Raw genomic sequence first — 21,207 nt, 5'->3', positions numbered from 1 at the left:
AGTTCCTGTCGTGGCTCAGGGGTTTATGAATCTGACTAGCAACCCTGAGGACACAGGTTTGATCCCTGGCCTCGATCAGTGGGTTAAGGATCTGGTGTTGCCGTGAGCTGTGGTATAGGTCGCAGACATGGCTCTGATCCTGAGTTGCTATGTCTGTGGCATAGGCCACCAGCTGTATCTCCAATTGGATCCCTAGCCTGGGAACCTCCGTATATAGTGCAGCCCTCAAAAGCAAAAAAAAAAAAAAGGTGAAGTTTACATTGTATAAGATCTGTGTGGCAAAGACTCGTTTAATATTTATTTACAGAGCATTGAACTATGTCCTATCTCAAGCTTCTAAGCCTATTAATGTCTCAGCTTCTACTTCTGAAAAAAGAAATGAGCTAAAGTTTCTCTGTTTCAACTCCGCTTTATCCTATAAATACTAAAATAATTCTTTAAAAAATGCAAACATAAAAATAGGACTCAAATGGTAACTATTTTGTCTCAAGCACTGGCTCTCTTGAGCGTCCTTAAAATGGAACATTTCTTTAGGGGATAACTACCCAATGGTGAATTATGTGCATGCAGAATTCTGAAGAACTGTGAAAGAATGAATTATCCACCCCCACTGGCCCTCCTAAATAAACATATTTTAAACATTTGGACGTGTCTTATGTTGCATCATTTGTTTTTGGTGCAATTTGAAGTCATCCGAAATCTGTTCCCCTTCCACCACAGGCTACAGCATTTTTGCAGTCGGCGTGGCCGATGCTGATTACTCGGAGCTCGTTAGCATTGGCAGTAAGCCCAGTGCCCGGCATGTCTTCTTTGTGGATGACTTCGACGCCTTTAAGAAAATTGAAGATGAGTTGATTACTTTTGTCTGCGAAACTGCGTCAGCAAGTTAGTGCTTTGGAATTTGCCCTTACATTGCTTAAAGGCTGAGATATTTATACTGGTTAAGTGATGAGCCCCCATCCTGATCTGCACAAAGAATTTGACGTGGAGAGCTGTTTGTCAGGCAGATATTGAGTTGGGTGGTTTTGAGCATGTGGAGATTAACCTCACCTTTTCACGGTTTAGGGTTTTAGGCTGGTAAAGACTTTCCCTCAAACGATGAGAGTCTGTGTTTATGTATTTTTTAAAAAGGGTAGTTGATTCACAATGTTTCTTCAATTTCTGTCGTACAGCAAAGGGACCCACTCATACCACAGTTCCCTGTGCTCTGCAGTAGGACCCCATTGCCCATCCATTGCAGATGGAACAGTTTGCTGTGTTTAAAAGCAACTCTCTTAGCTGTAGCAGACCGTTTGCCAAAATGTATTAAGGCTGCTCATTAGGGTAACACTACAGCAGTGGGACTTCTTCTAACACATGCACTCAAGTGAACACCATAGATTTTAGTGGACCCAGCAGAGGAGAAAGAGCTGTGACCCTTTGGGTTTTGAGAGGAGAAGGGACAGTGTTTCAATCTTCAGGAATTCACAGAAAGCCATAGCCACATCTGGTTTGAATTTCCTCCACAACTGACTTCCGTAAAGATTATGTCAGCTTCCTGTCCTCAGAACAAGGAAAGAATATGTTTGGAAAATATCTGAATTAGGGTTTTATCTTGTTTGTTTTGTCTTCCAGCCTGCCCACTGGTGCATAAGGATGGCATTGATCTTGCAGGTATGCAGTATCACAAATTTTCCAAATACAAATATATTAAATAACTCCCATTTGGGGTCCAGATTTTTTTAATCCTTAATAAACTAACTTTGATATTTAAAATCCTACAGTGCCTGTTTATAATTCTTTCTCTCTCTCTTTAGGGTTTAAGATGATGGAATTGTTTGGTTTGGTTGAAAAGGATTTTTCATCAGTGGAAGGGGTTTCGATGGAGCCTGGCACCTTCAATGTGTACCCTTGTTACCACCTTCATAAAGATGCCCTGGTTTCCCAGCCCACCAAGTATGTTTTCATTGCAAGATACTAAAGCCAATTATTGTTTATGACATCTTAGTGTGAAAATGGTGTCAACTTGAAATATGCTGTGATAATTCCCAGCAGGTTTTCCATGATGAATAGAGCAGATGATGTTTAGATTTATTTAAAAACATTAGACTCACACAAAATGCTAGTTGAACGTTAATATCTGTTGATTTGAGAAAAATATAAAGACAGGTTAATATTTACATAGCACTACCATATACCAGGCAGTTGTTAAATGTATAGTAACTCACTCAACCCTCCCAACAGCTCTGTGAAGTAGAGTCCTTCATTATCTTAATTTTACACATAATGAAATTAAAGCACAAAGAGGCTTAATGCCTTGAGTGACGTCACCTAATTTATTAAGGACCATGCTGGGATTTGCACCTGGCCATCAGGCCCAGAGCCCACTTCCCGAAACCATTTTATGCTAGGGCCATGAATTCAGGTGGTTTTTATCTTTGAGAAAATCATGAGAGCAACCCCCTATAGTTTATGTAAAAATGGCATTATCAAGTCATTCCACAGACTGTGAAGCACCTTGGGATTCCTGGGGCCATTTTCAGCAGTTCTGCAAACTCCAGAGGTCCTTGAGATGGCAGGTTAGAAGTTCTGGTTTAAGGAAGTCATCTCTCAGATGTCATCTGCTACTTTACCTGCCAAGTCAACATTTCTCAAAATACCTTCAGCATTTTAATGTGAAAGGTTTTCCATGCCCACATTTTGATGTAGTGTGCACATACGCATGAAAAAGTAGGGGGCATCATATTCGAGTATTAAATTCATCTATGCAATTTATAAACAAGTTGCTTTTCCACCTTCTTCCAAAATACTGTTTGTTGAATTCAAGCCTATTACGGTACTGTATGTGGTTTTAGGTAAACCTCACACTTGACGTTACCTTTCTTTTTTTTTTTTTTCTTTCCATGCTGCCTAGTGATGAATATTAAAAGGGATATTTGAAAATCATTCCTGGAGGCCTAGCCAAAAATGAGAATTGCCAAAGGGAAAACCTCCTACTCTTCCACTGAAATTGTTCATCCAGTCAGCAGGGCCCTTGCCTCCGCCTCGGTTCCCAGCCCTTATCTCACTCAGCCTGTTACCAGTTTTGATACAGTTGATCACGTCCTCCTGCTGGATTTACTCTCCTGGCTGGGCTTCTAGGGACACACACTGTCTTAAGTTTCTGTCTACATGACCAGCTCTTCCGTTTCAGTGCTGGCTCCTCTTTTCTCCTCCATCTTTTTTTTTTTTTTTTTGTCTTTTTAGGGCTGCACCTGTGACATATGGAGATTCCCAGGCTAGGGGTCTAATCGGAGCTGTGGCTGCCGGCCTACACCAGAGCCACAGCAACGTGGGATCCAAGCCAAGTCTGCAGCCCACACCACAACTCATGGCAACGCTGGATCCTTAACCCACTGAGCCAGGCCAGGGGTTGAACCCCAAACCCCCTGGTTCCTAGTCAGATTCATTTCCACTGCGCCACAATGGCAACTCTCTCCTCCACCTTTTTATGTTGGAGGGATCAGGACGTGCCTAAGACGTCCTTCTTTTCTCTGTCTAGCCCTACTGCCTAGTGATCTTTTCAGTATCGTAGTATTGAATCCCGTCTGTATGCCAAGGACTCCTAAATTTGTAGTTGCAGTCCAGATCAATTTCCCCAAATTGAGACCTACATAGTCAATTGCTTACTAAACACCTCTACTTGGATGTCTCCCGGGCATCTCATAGTTCATAGGTTCGATACCGCATCCCTCCACAACCGGCTTCACTTACAACCTTTTTCATCTCAGTGACAACTACGTCTAAGGAGTTTCTCAGGCAAAAAAAAAAGCTCATCTCCTCTCTTTCTGTCATCCCCACATCCATCTAGCAAGGAATCCCGTTGTCTTCACCTTCTCACCACCTCCACTGTCATCACCCTGATATGAATCACCGTCATCTCTTCCCTATATGATTGCAGCGGCCTCCTAACTGGTCTTCCTGCTGCTACCCTTGCCTTTTTTTTTTTTTTTTTGGTCTTTTTAGGGCCTCACCTGCATCATATGGAATTTCCCAGGGAAGTGTCAAATCCAAGCTACAGTTGCCTACCCTAGAGCCACAGGAATGTGGGATCCGAGCCGCACCTGCTACCTACACCACAGCTCACGGCAACGCCAGATCCTTAACCCACTGAATGAGGCCAGGGATTGAACCTGTGTCCTCATGGATACTAGTCAGGTTCGTTAAGCACTGAGCCACGACGGGAACTCCATACCCTTGCCTTTTTAGAGTCAGTGCTCCAAGTTGTAGTCAGAATGATTTTTAATTAAATAATTTCGCCACACCCATGGCATGTGGAAGGCCCCCAGGTCAGGGATTGAACCTGCACCACAGCAGCGACCCAAACCACTGCAGTAACAACACCAGATCCTTAACCTGTTGCCCCACAAGGGACTCCCCAGGATGACTTTTTAAAAATGTGACTCCAGGGAGTTCCCATCGTGGCTCAGTGGTTAACGAATCAGACTAGGAACCATGAGGTTGTGGGTTCGATCTCTGGCCTGGCTCAGTGAGTTAAGGATCCAGCACTGCCGTGAGCTAGTGGTGTAGGTTGAAGCCTCGGCTCAGATCCCGCATTGCTGTGGCTCTGGCATAAGCCGGCAGCAACAGCTCTGATTAGACCCCTGGCCTGGGAACTTCCTCAGCACAAAAGGAATTCAGCAAGAGACAAACTGATAGGCAAGAAATAGATTTATTAAGATAGGACATTTGTGAGGGATACAGGTGGGCAGGCAAGGAGGCTCTGCTCTGGGGAATAGATGGGCTGTGTCTGTAACTGAGGAAAGTGGGGAGTCAGAAAGTCCCCCTTCTTCCTCATTCTTTAAATAGACATCAGGCTTACATCATTAGCTCCTCTCTTGTGTCAGGTAAGAGCGATCGACCCTATGAGGTCAAAGCAGGACCGTCCTGGTGCTTAGTCACATCAGCAGAAAGATGATAGCAGATGCTAAAACATGTTGAATCATCTCAGGTTTCCATATAATGAGGGGCTCCTCCTTTGGAAGGTCATCCTTCCCTTAAATTCCTGTCCTTGGTCCTAAGGATCAGGATCTTGCTGAACTTGAAAGTTGGGCCTCATTGTATCTTCCATATAATGACCTGAGGCATATTTTGTGCTAATGGTTTTATAGTTCAGCAAGCCTGCTTCGTTCCATGATGTTCCGATGGCTTTCTCCAGCGATTATTAACTTCGAGTGGTCTCCCAAAGTTCCCTAGGTTTCTCTCTCTCTCTATGGTCCCCTACCAGGACTTCCACAACTACCTGTGTAACTATCCTACCCTGTCACGACTACGTACACAAGGGGTAGGAAGTGACCATGGCTTAAGTTTTATAAAAGAACTGCAGATAGAAACCATTTATGATACTAAAACGTGAAACTGCTTACATGTTTAATAAGAAGTGATCCGTCAGATAGATTATGGAATAGCCCGACAAGAAAAGGTTGGGAAGATATTAAACATACTGCTTTTAATAGTATTTAAAGAAATATGGAATGTGAGGTAAACAGTGCAAAGAAAAAGGCAAAATTATGTAAATTGGACAAATAACTTATATTTGTAGCCGAAAATGTGGCCTCTATACACTGGCACCAATTAAATCTCAGACACAGAGTTTTGCGAAAGAGAAAGAACAGCTTTATTGCCCTGCCAGGCAAAGGAGGACACAGCAGGCTAGTGCCTCAAAATTATGTCCTGACTTGAGAGGGGACAGCAAGGGGTTTTATAGGTTTGGCTCAGAAGACAGAATTATTGATTAAAGTATCTGTATTATTCTTCATCCGTAGATCATTTCGGAGTCGTCCAGGCTGGCGTCAGGGGGTCTGGTCATGGTTTCTGGTTGTCCCCGAGGTTATCATTCCTTGCCCTTCTCTCTGGAATGAAGATTGCTTACAGGGAAGGGGCGTTAAGGAGGGTTTCAATTACAAAAGAAAACACGAGGTGCGATGTAACTTTAACTGGAAAGTCACCATTAGTAAAAGAAAGCAGCCACGCAAGGAAGAGATTATTTGGGAAAAGCCAGACACTTAGTGTGCAACATAACCTAACCAGAAAGTAAACATTAGTAATAAGTTAGTGGGTCAAGGCGGGACATAACATAATGGAGATTGTTTTAATTAGTTTTTAGCTGTAACAATATTTCCTAATCATCAACTCTTGAGTCAGATTTTTGAGACTGAAGGGAGGCCTGGGAGGCTAAAGGAAAGGCTTTTTACTTTAAAACACAAAGATTTAGGGTCTGGTACATGGTTTCACATCCTTTAAAGACTGGAGGGAAGGATGAGTTCCCGTCGTGGCTTAGCGGTTAACAAACCCAGCTAGTATCCACGAGAATGTGGGTTCCATTCTGGCCTCGCTCAGTGGGTTAAGGATCCGGTGTTGCCATGAGCTGTGGTGTAGGTTGCAGAAGAGGCTCAGATCTGGCATTGCTGTGGCTGTGGCGTAGACCAGCGGCTGCAGCTCCGATTGGACCCCTGAAAAGACAAAAAAAAAAAAAAAAAAAACGGAGAGAAATGCACCAAAACAGTGATCACTTTTGAATGGGATTAATGGTGATCTGTTATTTTCTTCTTTTTCACATCTTGGGTAATGAAAGTGTGTTTGGTTTTATAATCATATAACTAACTTCTGGAAGAGGGATACAATAAAATATACCTTTTTCTTTCCATTTTCAGATATTTACATCCAGAAGGATTGCCCTCTGACTACACAATCAGTTTTCTTTTCCGCGTTCTTCCTGATACTCCAGAGGAGCCCTTTGCTCTTTGGGAGATTTTAAATAAAAATTCGGACCCATTGGTTGGAGTCATTTTAGATAGTAAGTATATGTATTTGTAAAACACTTGCACACACATGTATGAGTAATGTATGTGACGTGCCATCTTGCCTGTTTAGTGTGTATGGTGGAGTAACTCACTTATTTTAAGCCACTCACGAAGACTAACATTGAACTATGTAGTAGCTGATTCATTTGTTTATCTCTTTTCTTTCAACAAATATTCCTGGAGTTCTTACTATGTGCTGGCACCAGGCTCGGGATTTGGTAGTGAGCCCGATGGAGAGAGAAAATTCCTGAAATGGGGAAACCTGTGGGAAATGAGCAGGGTTAATGGGGGTGGGATCAGTGGGAGGGATGGGATCAGAAGTCACTTCTTGTGCTTGGATATAGTAAGTGTAAGATACCTCTTTTGGGTTCCTGGGCCTGATTCCAACATATATGTTGGAGGTAGAGGGTGGAGGACAAGCTGCCCTTACAACACCAAGTAATTCTTGGACACCAGCAGGGTGTCTAAGAATTCAACTCAAATCTGACACTGTTTGCCCAGAGGTAGTGTCAGATTCTACAGGTTGAGTGTTCATTTCTACAAGACTGCCCCCCTCCTTCTCCTTTTCAGCCATCAGTGGCAAGCTCAGCCTGTTACCGCGGCTACAAGCTAGAGGTTCTAACAACCCCGATGACTCAGGATATAACCTGGACTTTTTTTTTTTTTTTCCTTTGGATGCCCTGAGGGATATGGAGTTCCCAGGTCAGGGCCAGGGATCAGATCTGAGCAGCAGTTGCAACCTATGCCCCAGCTGTGGCAGTGCCAGATCCTTTAACTCCATGTGCTGTGCTAGGGATTAAACCTGTGTCGATGTGCTGCAGAGACATTATCAATTCCGTTGTGCCATATGGGAACTCATTACCTGGATGTCTGACCAACGTCAGAGATTGCCACAGATTTCCTCTTCTGGTTCACCAAATTTGCTGGAGTGGCTCACAGACCTCAGAGAAGCATTTTGCTTTCTAGATTGCCAGGTTATTATAAAAGGATACAACTCAGGGACAGCCAGAAGGAAGAGAGGCCTAGAGCAGGCATGGGGTAGTGACTCAGGGCTTCCATACCCTCTGCAGGTGCACCACTGTCCCAGCACCTACATATAGTCACTGGCCCCAGGAGCCCTCTGAACCCTGTCCTTTTGGATTTTTATGAAGGCTTCATGGCATAGGAATGACTGACCAAGTCACTGGCCGTATTGGCAATGGAACTCTATCTCCAATTCCTCTCTCCTCCCTAGCCTTGGAGAAGGGACCCTGAAAGTTCTAACCCTCTCATCACATGATTGGTTCTCTAGGCAACCAGCCTTCTTCCTTAGGCTACCCACAGGGCTTTACAAAAGCCACCTTATTAACATAACAAAGGCACATTTATGGCTCTTACCACAGGAAATTCCAAGGGTTTTAGGAGCTGTGAGCCAGGACCCATAACAAAGACCAAGTATGTATGAGAAATGTTTTGGTCATTTGAATAACAAATATGTATTTCTTAGAAATCACAATATTGCAATGCCTCTTTCATATCCCTCCGAAATATCAAGTGGCAGCAGAATATTTGGAAAGAATTCTAGGATGGAAGTATAAATTTAAATGTTGTTTGTATGTGATTCATAAGCCCTGATATTGGATGAGAGCATCTAGACAGTGAGTCTGGAAAGAAGAGAGACATGTTCTGAAGAATGAGACCTTCTGTTGTCTGGAGGTTGGAAAGTTGAGGAGGAAACAATAAAGAAAGTGTCTTAACCTTTGCTCTTGAATGTCACAAATGATAATCACTTAAGAGAAGCAAGGTTTTGGTTAACATTCCTGAGTTTTCTGAATATATTTTTAGTTTAGGATTCCTGTCAAGCTGGGAACCCAAAGTTGGTGGCTATTGTTAGATACTAATGCAAACATTTGGATAAGGAAAGTATTTTAAGCTTATTTCCAACTAGTGTTTGTTAAAGGACTTTTCAGTACGTGGAAATGAATCAATAGCTAAATGATGTGAAAGTCTTTTGCACTGGTATTGAAACTAAGAGAAATCTTTAGATGTAAATCTTTCTCTTTAAATCTAAGAGAAAGCTTTAGATTAATAAGGTGTAAATTGCTAACTCTATATATACATCCAGGACCTGAAAACAAAGAAATCTCTTGAAATGATTACTACTTCCTCGCTGCTTTTGAAAGCAGGATGAAAAATTAAATTGTAACCTAGGAATGAATTAGTGCAAAAATATTCCTTTTTTTTTGGCGATTAAATATTCCTGGTAACATAAATTCTCAAAAGTACGTTTATTTGTTTGTTCATAATAAAAGACATGTTGAAGTATCGCTAATTTGGGGTGATGTAAATTACATGTCCTGGGAAAATTGGTTGCTCCAGTGGTTAATAAGGCAAAGGGTCTGTTTTTTATTTCTTAAGATTAACTTCATTTCTTAATTCACTTCATTCTTCCTTTTCGTCTGCCTCTGCTTCCAACTTCAGATGACCATCCCCCAAAAGGGGGCAGGAATGAGAGTCTAGGCAAGGGAGGAAGTACAGAGGAGGAGTATATGTAGGGGTCCTTGCCTCAGCATCATCTCTACAGGGCTGGGTCAGTTAATCTGGCCAATTGAAAGCCTGGGGTGACCCGAGGGCTATAGCTCACGTCCTTACCTACTCATCACTTTGTCCTAAAAAGAGCCTCACAACAAAGTTACATCATTTTCAGTCTTGCGTTGACGCTTAGAAAAATTACCCATTTTCATACTTTGTAAAACGTTTTTATTTTCCTTTGTTTGATTAGATGGTGGGAAAACCCTAACATATTTCAACTATGACTACAGTGGGGATTTTCAAACTGTTACTTTTGAAGGACCTGAAATTAGGAAAATTTTCTATGGAAGCTTTCATAAGGTAAGGCCTTGTATACATATATTCTTTATTCTATTCTATTTGCTGTTGGAAAAGCAACAGAGAGATGTAAAACCAAAACCAAAACCAAAACAGTCCGTGGAGCTTTGGATGTCATATTTCCACTGGAATAAGAATTACCTGCAGGCTTGATGACAATGTCCAGAGATTCTGATTTGATAGTTCTGGGGCAGGACCCTAAAATGTACATTTTATCAAGGATCCCTGGAGACATTAGTAGTGTCAGGAGGGAGACATTTTCCTCTGTCCGTCAAGGGCCTTGTGGCTGGTCTAATAATGAAATTGATATGAGACCGATTGATGGGAGAAACTCAAGCCCAAGTTTAATAACATGTGTACATAGGAGAGACCCAAGAACGCTGAGTAACTCACCAAAGTAACTGAAACTTTCACCTTAAATACCATCTTCAGCTAAAGACAAGTGGATGTTGAGGGTGGTGGTGTGGGACTTCAAAGGGGAGGAAGGCAATTCACATGGAGATGGAAAAGCTACTATTTGGTAAATAAATATTTGCTGAGCCATGCAGAGACCATGGGACACAGAATGTACTTGACCCTTTAAGGCTCTGCCTAGGTTTCCCCCCACCATATCCAGCCCATAGTCTTTGTAGCTATTTCTGGTGATAGCTTGGTTCCAGGAACGGGCCCTCTGTCTCAATTCTTTTAGGCAGTTAGAAGGAAGGTCAAACTTTCTTCTTGCATCTTTTGAACCTTGATTGTTTTCAGGTTGAAATCATTTTCATACCAAAGAGACATTTTGGGGTGGCAAATTTGGGTTCCCTACAGTAGAAGTAGTCCAGGTTCCATGTAGAAGAGGGACCTGTATTATTAAGGGGATAGTTGTTAATTCACTACATTGTATGTGATACAGGAAGGGTTGCTGGACTACTTGGCCACCAATAGAGATAAAGTGCCAGCAGCCAAATCCTGTTAAATATGAAAATGGATTGCCCTGAGACTTATGTGCATTATTACAAACTACCCATCCTTGGCATCATATAAGTTACCCTGAGAAATAATTTTGTAAAACCTGCCTTTGGGTGTTCATATTTTCACCTGGCCCTTGTGATAGGACTCTGGTCCTTAACATTTCACATCTCTGACAAACTTCGTTTTGGTGATCCCTGGAGGAGACAGACAGACTTCCAAAATTTACTCTTTCTTCTGTGTTTGGTAAATAATGCCATTGATCTCTGGGCTGTTAAGGAATGCAATGCCAAGACTGCCAGGAGAGCAGAGCATTTGCTGGATGGTGCTGTAAAAAGCCTTGCCTCTTGTCCAGGCCGTTCTTGTCCCATCAGAGGAAGGGAAGGGATGTTGTACAGCAGTCTTCACCTTGACTTCTGTCTCCTGACATAGAGTGTAGTCAGATCTATCAAATTTACACATGCTGCTGCTTTCTGGGGTTTTTAATACTATAACTGCATAAGAACAATTGCATAACAAAATGATTACCCTTTTTTGCATAGGAAAATTTGCATAATTTTTTTTTTTTGGTTTAATAGGACTATGCAACCAGAAGTACAAGGCATCTTAAAAACACATGAGCTGCTAATGATTTATTAGGTCATGGTTCAAAATAGTCTCTTTAGTATTTCTTTGGAATTGTTGTCATTTATTTACCAACTTCTAGACATTTTTCTTTTTTTGGTTAGGCAGAGTTAATTACAAAGTAGTCAAGAAATAGTACAAGGGAAATGAAAAGCATGGGAGATTTTATTAGTTTGTTTTTTTTTTTTTGAACATTGCCATCTTAGCCTTTGATATGGGCATGAACTTGTAACTCTCATTCCAGAGACTCCTTTGTGAATCTTAGGTAAATGTTAAGCTTTACTTACCTTAACAGAAGAGCTCAAAAACCTATAAATAAGATTCATTTAAAATTGGTTTCAGATTTATAACCCTTCAAGTTTTTTTAAGCTGTGTGAAGAAAAACCTTCCATTTTTAAGTGTTAGCAAAGCCAAAGAGTCAAAAAAAAAAAAAAAAAAGTACAGGCTTATCAGGTAACGAACTACTTTATATTAATAAACCTGTTAATGGAAAATCTTGATTCAAATTCAACTTACAGAGATCAAATTTGATTTGTTTATAAACTTATAAGTAAAAAAATACTTTACTTGGAGTTCCTGTTGTGGCTCAGTGGGTTAAGAACCCAGCGTTGTCTCTGTGGGGATGTGGATTTGATCCCTGGCCTTGGTCAGTGGGTTAAGGATTCAGCATTGCTGCAGAGCTGTGGCATATAGGTTGCAGATGCAGCTTGGAATCCCATGTTGCTGTGGCTGTGGTGTAGGCCGGCAACTGTAGCTCAAATTCAACTCCTGGCCTGGGAACTTCCATATGCTACAGTTGCAGCCATAAAAAAACCAAACCAAACCAAACCAAACCAAAACAACAACAAAAAACCCCCCACAAAACCAAAACCAAAATCACTTTGATTCTCATTGATTTTCAGTTAACTTTACTTTTTACACTTTGGATATGCGGTGTGGCCCCAAGGTCACTTCCAAAAAGTTAATAATTATATAAATGAAACGCAATAGTTTATAAAAACTTCTCAAATTCTCCTTTTACAAAGCAAAAGTTTTTTTGTTTTTTTTTAACATATGCATAATCTCCCTACAGGTTAATAGTTCGTAAAGCATGGATATTATATATTAGGTTGTCTAGCATCCAACATGAAAATGTCTAAAATTTATAATAACGAAAGGTATTCCAAGGCTCAAAAACACACCTCATTCAAATTAAACCCTTCTAACGTATAATAAAAGAGGTGAAGCAAGTAATCTGGGGGATTTACTTTGCACTGTTTCTCTTATTAGGTAATGGTTAAGTCATTTTTGTAGGAAAAAGAATTTTAAAGAGCCGCCACTGTTGACTTAAATTATTTTAATCATGATGTGACTTAAATAAAACACTCAGTAAAAAAATGATCTAGGTGTTACTGTTGTGGCTCAGCAGGTTAAGAACCCGGCACAGTGTCCATGAGGACACTGTGGGTTAAGGATCTGGTGTTGCCTCAAGCTGCAGTGTAGGTTGCAGATGTGGCTTGGATACAGTGTTGCTGTGGCCACAGCTAGGCCGGCAGCTGTAGCTCCAGCTAATTTGACCCCTAGCCGGGGAACTTCCCTATGCTGCACATGTGGCCTTAAAAAAAAAAATATATATATATCTATCTAAATTTTTATGCTTTTATACTTCCTATGCAGCGATGAAATAAAGTTTAATAAAACTGATAAAATTAAAAGCAACACTATTTTAATATGGAAGACTGACATTCAACCTCTGCTCACCATGCAAATACAGTGCTAGCTGTTGTAACTCTCTCATAACCATGATTTACATTCCCTATACTTCCTCTCTTTGAACTACCATGATACCTTTCCCATGCAGCTGTTGGTAAAATTTTCTGGCTTTCACTTCATATGAAATCATTATTTGCCTATTAATTCCCACTCTTTCAGCTCACGAAACAAGGAGACTGCCACAGCAAGTAGTACGCAAGAGGCAAGCGTCATTGTAAATTGAAATGCATTCATAAGCCCTGAAATATCATGGTAGAGCTTACAATGAGGTTCATCTAGCATATATGGTCCGTTGACTGTCATCCACATGACAACACAAATTTTTTTACAAATCCTCACAGAGAATATGTAGACTCCTGCATATATTATCATGGATCTCCAGATTCTAGAGATTACAGTTTGAAGGAAATTAGGTCATACATTAAACCAAAGGGCTTTCATTCCTTTGGGCCTGGAGTCACCAGAAAGCATCCTTTCTTCTCTTTTAGATCCTAGATCTCCTCTCCTCATTTTAAATTAAATAAATATTATCAAAGTGTGATTTTTCCAACCACTGGTGGTACCTTAGTTTTTTGTTTGTTTGTTTGTTTGTTTGTTTGTTTTAATGGGCCGCATGAGCAGCCTATGGAAGTTCCCAGGCTAGGGATTCAATCAGAGCTGTAGCTGCCAACCTATGCCACAGCCACAGCAATGTCAGATCCTAGCCATGTCTGCAACCTACACCACAGCTTGTGGCAACGCCGGATCCTTAACCCACTGAGCAAGCCAGGGATCAAACCTGCAACCTCATGGCCACTAGTCGGATTTGTTTCCACCAAGCCACAACAGGAACTCCAGATTTTTTTTTTCCTGGTAAATCCACCAGCGTTTAAAACAATATTTTCATGTTTAACCTGCATTCAGAAAAGACATAACAGCAATCCTATGATTTCAAGATGTTATGGCTTTAGAGGAAGGCTAGATTTTTAAAAAGTAAATCCTTTTCCAGTCATTTTAAAGAAAAGTATTAATGAAATAAAAATAGAGATGGTACCTAAATGCGGGACAATCATGGAAGTAGTTAAGAAAAAAAAGAAAAAAAAGAAAAGAAAAGAAAAGAAAGAGAAAGAACATTTATCCTTAAGCAAAATGCCTAGTGACAGAATTCCTTCTCTTCTCTTTCATACTGTTTTGGTGATGAATCATGAAATTATGTGAATTTGGTTACTATTTTTTCCTGCTTCTTCTAAAACATCTTTACTTTTATCAGCTACACATTATTGTCAGCAAGACTATGGCCAAAGTGGTTATTGACTGCAAGCAAGTGGGTGAGAAGGCAATAAATGCATCGTCTAATATCACATCAGATGGTGTAGAAGTCCTAGGGAGAATGGTTAGATCAAGAGGACCAAATGGAAACTCTGCACCAGTAAGTGGCTAAATAAGTGAAGCTGTATTATTGTTGAAGAAAAAAAAATCCTCTTAAAATATAATTATCTATTTTCAGGGGTGGGGGGATGTCTGGTAAAGTGATGTATGGATGGCGGGATGGATGAATGATAGATTGATGAATGGATAGATAAAGAGATAAACGGCCTCTTCAAATGAATTAAAACATGAACATTCAAAGCTCTTGGTATATGCTTCTGCTATGTTACAAGGAGGATGCTCCAGGAATTAGGCTACTGTACTTTCTAAATGTATTTTAAATTTTGAATAGAAAAATATTCATATTTGAAAATTCACATAAAATATTGTTAATGAGAATCAAACTTCATTTATAGAAGCAGATATAAATCCATACAAAATATGTGATTATTATATACAGGATTAGATAGATTGGGTTATTTATTTATTTATTTAGCATTTTTTTTATTACTTGATTACATTTATAGTTGTACAATGATCATCACAACCAAATTTTATAGCATTTCCAACCCCAACCCCCAGCGCATCCCCCCACCTCCCAACCTGTCTCATTTGGAAACCCTAAGTTTTTCAAAGTCTGTGAGTCAGTATCTGTTCTGCAAAGAAGTTCATTGTGTCTTATTTTTAGATTCCACATGTAAGTGATAGCGTTTGACATTGGTGTCTCAGCATCTGACTGACTTCACTTAGCATGATAATTTCTAGGTCCATCCATGTTGCTGCAAATGCTGTTAGTTCTTTCCTTTTAGTGGCTGAGTAATAGTCCATTGTGTGTATATGTACCACATTGGCTTTATCCACTCCTCTGCTGATGGACATTTATGTTGTTTCTGTGTCTTGGCTATTGTGTGTAGTGCTCCAATGAACACTGCAATGAAACACAATGAACATGTATCTTTTCAAGTCATGGTTTTCTCTGGATAGATGCCCAGGAGTGGGATTGCTGGATCAAATGGGAATTCTATTTTTAGTTTTCTGAGGAATCTCCATACTGTTTTCCACAATGGTTGCACCCATTTACATTCCCACTAACAGTGTAATAGGGTTCCCTTTTCTCCACACCCTTCCCAGCATTTATTGTCTATATACTTCTTGATGACAGTCATTCTGGCTGGTGTCAAGTGGTACCTCACAGTGGTTTTGAAGAGATAGATTGGGTTAGATTTGGGCATTTTAAAACTATATTTTTGCTGTTGCCAATGTAAAGTTTATCCTTTAATCATTAATGGTTATTTAAATAAAAAATCATCCTAAAGTATATTTTTCATTATACAATGTGGAATATAAGACTAGGAGACTTCAAATTGGCAAAGAAATCACATTCCCTTCAGTCACTACCCACAAAAAAGAGTAGTGTACACAAGCTTTTGTTTTAACACCACACATTCACAGCTAATTAGCAACATTCTGAAATTTGAGTCATTCTATAATTAGAACCTATTAGCCTGGAGGGAATTTTATTCTTTAAGCAATCCCCAATATTCAGATCTACATTTCTCTTCTGTGCAACAGAATAATCAAATTAATTGTGACTTGCTATTCTTGTCTTATGCTTTCATAGGTCTGTAGAACTAGCTAGCTCTATGGGATTTTAGAAGGACCTGGTGGAGCTCAAAGTCTTTCAAAGCTGAAATCACTTAATACAAATGAAATCTTCTAGTATATCAAATAAATGATGAATATGATGAAAACACACTCATGTTGATTGAGCAGAAGAGGGTAGCTTGTGTCCCCACCCTCTGGTGGTCCCTAAGGGAGCTTCAGGGAACACAGTTCTAATTCCCCTGCTCTCTAGCATAATCTGTTTACTTTATACACCAGAAAGCAGTCTCAGAGTGGTAAAGGAACTTACTTTGGGACACTTTGCAATTTCATAGCATTTTTCTTTGTGGTAATAATGGAAATAAAATCCTTGTGTACAGTAGGGGAACATTGATGCTTTCAGATCTTGATAGATGTGTGCTAATTAGTTTAACATTTAGCTTTGACATATCTTTAAAAGCCCTTTTGTTTCTACTTTCCTTTGGAGAACTGTGGATTAGCTTATTGGAAAGAGAGAATATGGCAGCTATGGGAGGCTCTTTTGTTTTCAGTTGTGGTAAGAGACTTTTAAGAATGTTTATTATATTGAGAAGTTATCACCTCTTAATGTGTGGTATTTCGGGCTATGAAACATACTACTTTCTGCTTCATGGAACATACTTTTATATGTTCCATACACTCCAGAATTTATAAGGCTCTAGAAAGGGCAAACTAAGAATGCCTTGTATGGATAAGTGGATGTATATAGAGGGATGCTCAGATGGATGAATGAACACTCTAAGAAAGAGAAATGCGCGTCCAGGTGTATGAGCTTATGGCCCATATCATTTTAGTGCTATTGTTATTCTTTAATTTTATACATAAAATCTCTGACATTTAGTAGGCATTCAATGAAAGGCAGCTATTATTATTGAAGGATGTCAACAACACTTTTTCATCTCGCCTTTTCTAAACCTCTAGTACTTGCTTAAAACTTGATTATTTGTAGATGTATATTTCTTCTCACTCTTTCATCTATCTGCATTTCACCTCTCTAGCCAGAGTATAAATCCCTTGAAATAGAAAGCATGTTATGGTCTTTATTTGCAATCACCTTCTTCTACCCTATATCACAGTATCTAATATATTCATATGAATAGACTAAGTTCTCAAAAAATACTCAATAGAAATTAAACAGAAAGTCGTCTATTTGAATTGCATCATTTTTTTATTACTCAAATGAATTTATCACATCTGTAGTTGTATAATGATCATAACAATCTGATTTCACAGGCATCATGTCTTTTCAAAAAGGTCTCATATATATCATATTCCATGTATGGTATTGACAACAGTCCACTAATATATATCATGCTGTCTTCTAATTAGAATTTATTTTACAACTACAATTTTATCATTACAGTTACAATAATTGTGTTTCACATTGCACTGTATATAGTAATTTTACTCAAATAATGACCAATTAAATACTAAAGAATTTATTTCTGAAAGCAAAAATGACCATAGGTTTCAGGCCTACCGGTAATAAATCTTTCCTATTGAACATGAAAGAAAAGCAATTAAACAGAGCACCCTCTATGGTAACTTCCACCCAGTAAAGGACAAAGAGGAATTTATAGAAGTCAGTAATTAAAGAGTTCTTTGTAAGGCTAGTAGGAAAAAAGTTGTGGCTTTTGTTAGAATCCAGAAGTCTACAAAGGATTACTAAATAGATTTTCAGTCTACCCACTTATTGAGGAATTTGATTATGTTGAAATGGATGCTATTAGATTAGATCTCAAGAATGTGATTGAAAACTCACTTGCTCTTCTGGGTTATTACTTGTTTCAATACAAAGCAAGAGAGAAGCTGCAGTCTTCAGCTTCCAATTTAGAAATCACAGATGGTGAAAATAATCTTGATATTCATAGGTACTTTAATACCCAGCAAAAGGGAATGAATGCATAATGTACATGTTTGGGGTTATTCTCGGAGGAGTAATTATCATATAAGAAAGATGTGTGGTGTATAGTTCAGCATTCCCTGGAAAATTTAGCAGTGATTTCAAAAAATGCCAGGTGATGGAAAACCTCTGAATTTTCCGTCTAAAAAGACTATGGTCTATTAAAAGCAAAGTTGAGTAGAGGAGAGATTAATGGATTTAGGGATTCAGTAACTGCTGTATTGAAATCACTTATATCTGCAAAAAAACCAACTTACATTCAGAAATGCAAAATTTTACAACCAGCAAAAATCCCAAGTAGGGCAAATTAATAAGTAGGCTTAACTTAGCTGTCAAAACACCCATGAGAATTAATTTAGTAACTATGCTTCTCCTTTCCAATCTTCTTTCTCCTAAGTTTCTTCTACTTTTATTTATTTATTTATTTATTTTGATAGCCAATGACATAATGCTGGTCAGAGATGATTCTAGAAAAAATTTGAAATTCTGGCATCAGTCCTGTTCCTTAGTATCTTTTTTCCACCTTTTCAAATCTAACATTTTGATGATTATCTAGTTGACATTTGTTTAGCCCTTTGTTGTGTAAATAAAGACAGATACAAGTTATGTTACGGAGTTATCAGTAATTTTATTCAGTGAGTTAAACCTTTCACTAGGGATCAACAGTAGACAGTAGACTGGTCTGTAACAGTGACCGTGTGCCCTGTCTACACTGGCAAGTTCAAATACTCACCATTATTTGAATTATAACCTTGAAATTGACGTGATCAAAATGTTCCCCCCAAACGTGTCTACCCCTCAACATTATAATTACTACCAAGTACAACAGCTATTGCTCCTGATTGAATTAGTGCCGTCATAATTTCCCATATATTCAGTAAGTGGACTGAGAGCAAGTAAAAACACCGTGTTCAATAGCTGACAAGTGGTAAACATTTAGTAAGTCTTAGTTTTGAGGTGAAGTCAGTAAAAGGTACACCCTAAGTTAAAAGCAGAAGTTGGTCTAGGTCCCTAGGCCTCTTTCTCTTGTGTTTTTGGGGCAGTGTAGAGCTCTTCTAGATATTTGTGTAAGTTCAAGTACAGGTTGACTTCAAATTATAAGCTTGAAAATGTTATGACAGAAAAATTCAGAAAATGGGAGTTCCCGTGTGGCTCCATGGTTAATGAATCCGACTAGGAACCATGAGGTTGCGGGTTTGACCCCTGGTCTCGCTCCGTGGGTTAAGGATCTGGCGTTGCCGTGAGCTGTGGTGTAGGTTGCAGACACGGCTGGGATCCCAAGTTGCTGTGGCTGTGGTGTAGGCCGGTGGCTACAGGCTACAGCTCCGATTAGACCCCTAGCCTGGAAACTTCCATATGCTGTAGGCACAGCCCTAAAAAGACAAAAAACAAACAAACAAACAAACAAAAAAAAGACTAGAAAAATTCAGAAAATGAAATCTGGTCTCAGGCGGAAGGTTGAGCCAGGGGTACATTTTAATTCCCATTCACAGATCACAGTGACTCAACTGCCAGGAAATACTTTAATCTTATTTTCATGCTAACATTTGAACCCCAAATGACTTGGCTTTTGTGCTCCACCCAGACAAAAATGTCCAGTAATGAAAAATGAGCATTTGTAATTGTCTAAGTATTCCCTTGAAAGAGGTTATAAAAAGTGAAAGGGGGAGGGTTTCTTTTTTTTTTTTTTTGCACACAGATATATTTTTTCATAATGTTCAGTTAGTTACAAAGGAAAAAAAGTTGCAGAAGTTAAAAGGGGCAGACTCTTGCCTTAGTTGCTTGAAGTATGATTTATTTAGAGCCACATCATCTTGCATTTTTAGACACTCAAATATAAGATCTTTGGACATATCTCTGTAATGTTTCCTCCATAATTTGTATAAATGTGTGTGTAATTGCTTCTGGAATGAAAGCCAGATTTTACAAAATCAATCCCCAGAAATGTCCCATGGAAAAGAAGTCGCCTAAATAAAGGCTGAGGAATCTAAACTATTACGGATGCAAAACAATTATGAATAAATTTGTTGTATTCGCACAAAAAAGGCTGCTGACTTCATCTAACTTGAAAAAGAAAAGACAGCCCACAAGCATTCTTTAAATGATAGTGTTAGTCTCTTTCAGCACTTAGTAGGCATTCAGTCTCTTGAATAAATAAAATGGACTTGTAAGCACTCAATAGGGCAGAAGAAGTCTAGTCAGGTTTTGTATGGAGACATTCTACTGTTATAGGTGATTGGGTGGTGAATGTTTGAAAAATTTCAGGAAAGGCTGCTGGTGTGTCCTGGGACTAGTGAAAGAGCTTTGTTTTAAGTAAATCTTTCCATTCACTAAAATGTTCTTACACTGAGGGCTCTATTCAGAAGTGGAACGTTTCTTAATGGATGAATGATTTAGAGAATAACTGAATCTATCTAATGCTGTCATAATAGGATCCTTTAATAAACATCCCCAGACAAATAGCACGGTAAAGTCAGGCTGGTGTATCTACATTTTAAACATTAGAACCAAGTTCTTCTACTGACAAATAAACCACAAGAAAATGAGTGTACTGTTCAAATTCTAACCAGAATTCGGCTTTCAACATGTGCTTAAATTACTTAGGCTTTTTCATCCCAGGTCCTCATTTAGAGAAGGGGGTTGATACTACTATTATCATACCTCATAGTAGTGATTTGTAGATTAAATATCAGCAAATTCCCTGGGATAGTGCTTGGCACACAGTAAGTTTTTCTACAGATGTTTGCTACTATTGTTATTTGCTAAGATTCTTCTCAGCCAAGGCCTTAAATAGATCTGATTATTGTGGACACTTAACTTCTGCTATATTTCTGCCCTCAATGCTGCCTCACTTTCGGTTTGATTCTATTTTTGGCCTCTGTATTATATACTTCTACATTTTGAAGATCAATAATAAAAGGGCTTTTGTACATGTTACATGAAAATAGTATTTATTATTTATAACTGTATTCCAGGAACTGTTCTAAATATTTCCCTTTATGAGCTCATTTTATTGTTATGGCTGCTATTATTAGACTAATTAATAGCTACTATTATTATACTAATTTTATGGATGAGGAAAATTGAGACTCCAACACACTAAATAATTTGTTTAAAATGACATAGCTTGTGAGTGGATTATACCCAGGCTGTCCAGCTCCATGGCCTCCTAACCCTATGCTCCTTGAAATATTTTTGTTGCTATTGCTGTTCATGAAAATCAGCAGTCATGTTCTTTAAAAATGCTTTCATTTTAAAAACCTAATTTTTTGGAGTTCCCGTCGTGGCGCAGTGGTTAACAAA

The 21,207-nt window shown here is 39.1% G+C and overlaps 1 protein-coding gene across 3 annotated transcripts in view; it reads left to right on the top strand.

Moving 5' to 3' along the window:
• COL14A1 (collagen type XIV alpha 1 chain) overlaps window positions 1-21,207 on the top strand; it is a 238,160-nt gene that overhangs the window by 134,360 nt on the left and 82,593 nt on the right. For all 3 annotated transcript variants that reach the window (XM_047783350.1, XM_047783349.1, XM_047783351.1), the window contains exons 29-34: window positions 721-885; window positions 1,615-1,653; window positions 1,797-1,935; window positions 6,672-6,814; window positions 9,583-9,692; window positions 14,263-14,421. In XM_047783350.1, the coding sequence (XP_047639306.1) occupies window positions 721-885; window positions 1,615-1,653; window positions 1,797-1,935; window positions 6,672-6,814; window positions 9,583-9,692; window positions 14,263-14,421 (755 nt within the window). The remainder of the gene's footprint in view (window positions 1-720; window positions 886-1,614; window positions 1,654-1,796; window positions 1,936-6,671; window positions 6,815-9,582; window positions 9,693-14,262; window positions 14,422-21,207) is intronic.

Source organism: Phacochoerus africanus, chromosome 6 (genome assembly GCF_016906955.1).
Source record: "Phacochoerus africanus isolate WHEZ1 chromosome 6, ROS_Pafr_v1, whole genome shotgun sequence".
In the NCBI taxonomy this organism is placed as follows: domain Eukaryota; kingdom Metazoa; phylum Chordata; class Mammalia; order Artiodactyla; family Suidae; genus Phacochoerus; species Phacochoerus africanus.
Note: the sequence above shows the minus strand (reverse complement) of the source record. Positions and strands in the feature narration are given on the sequence as shown.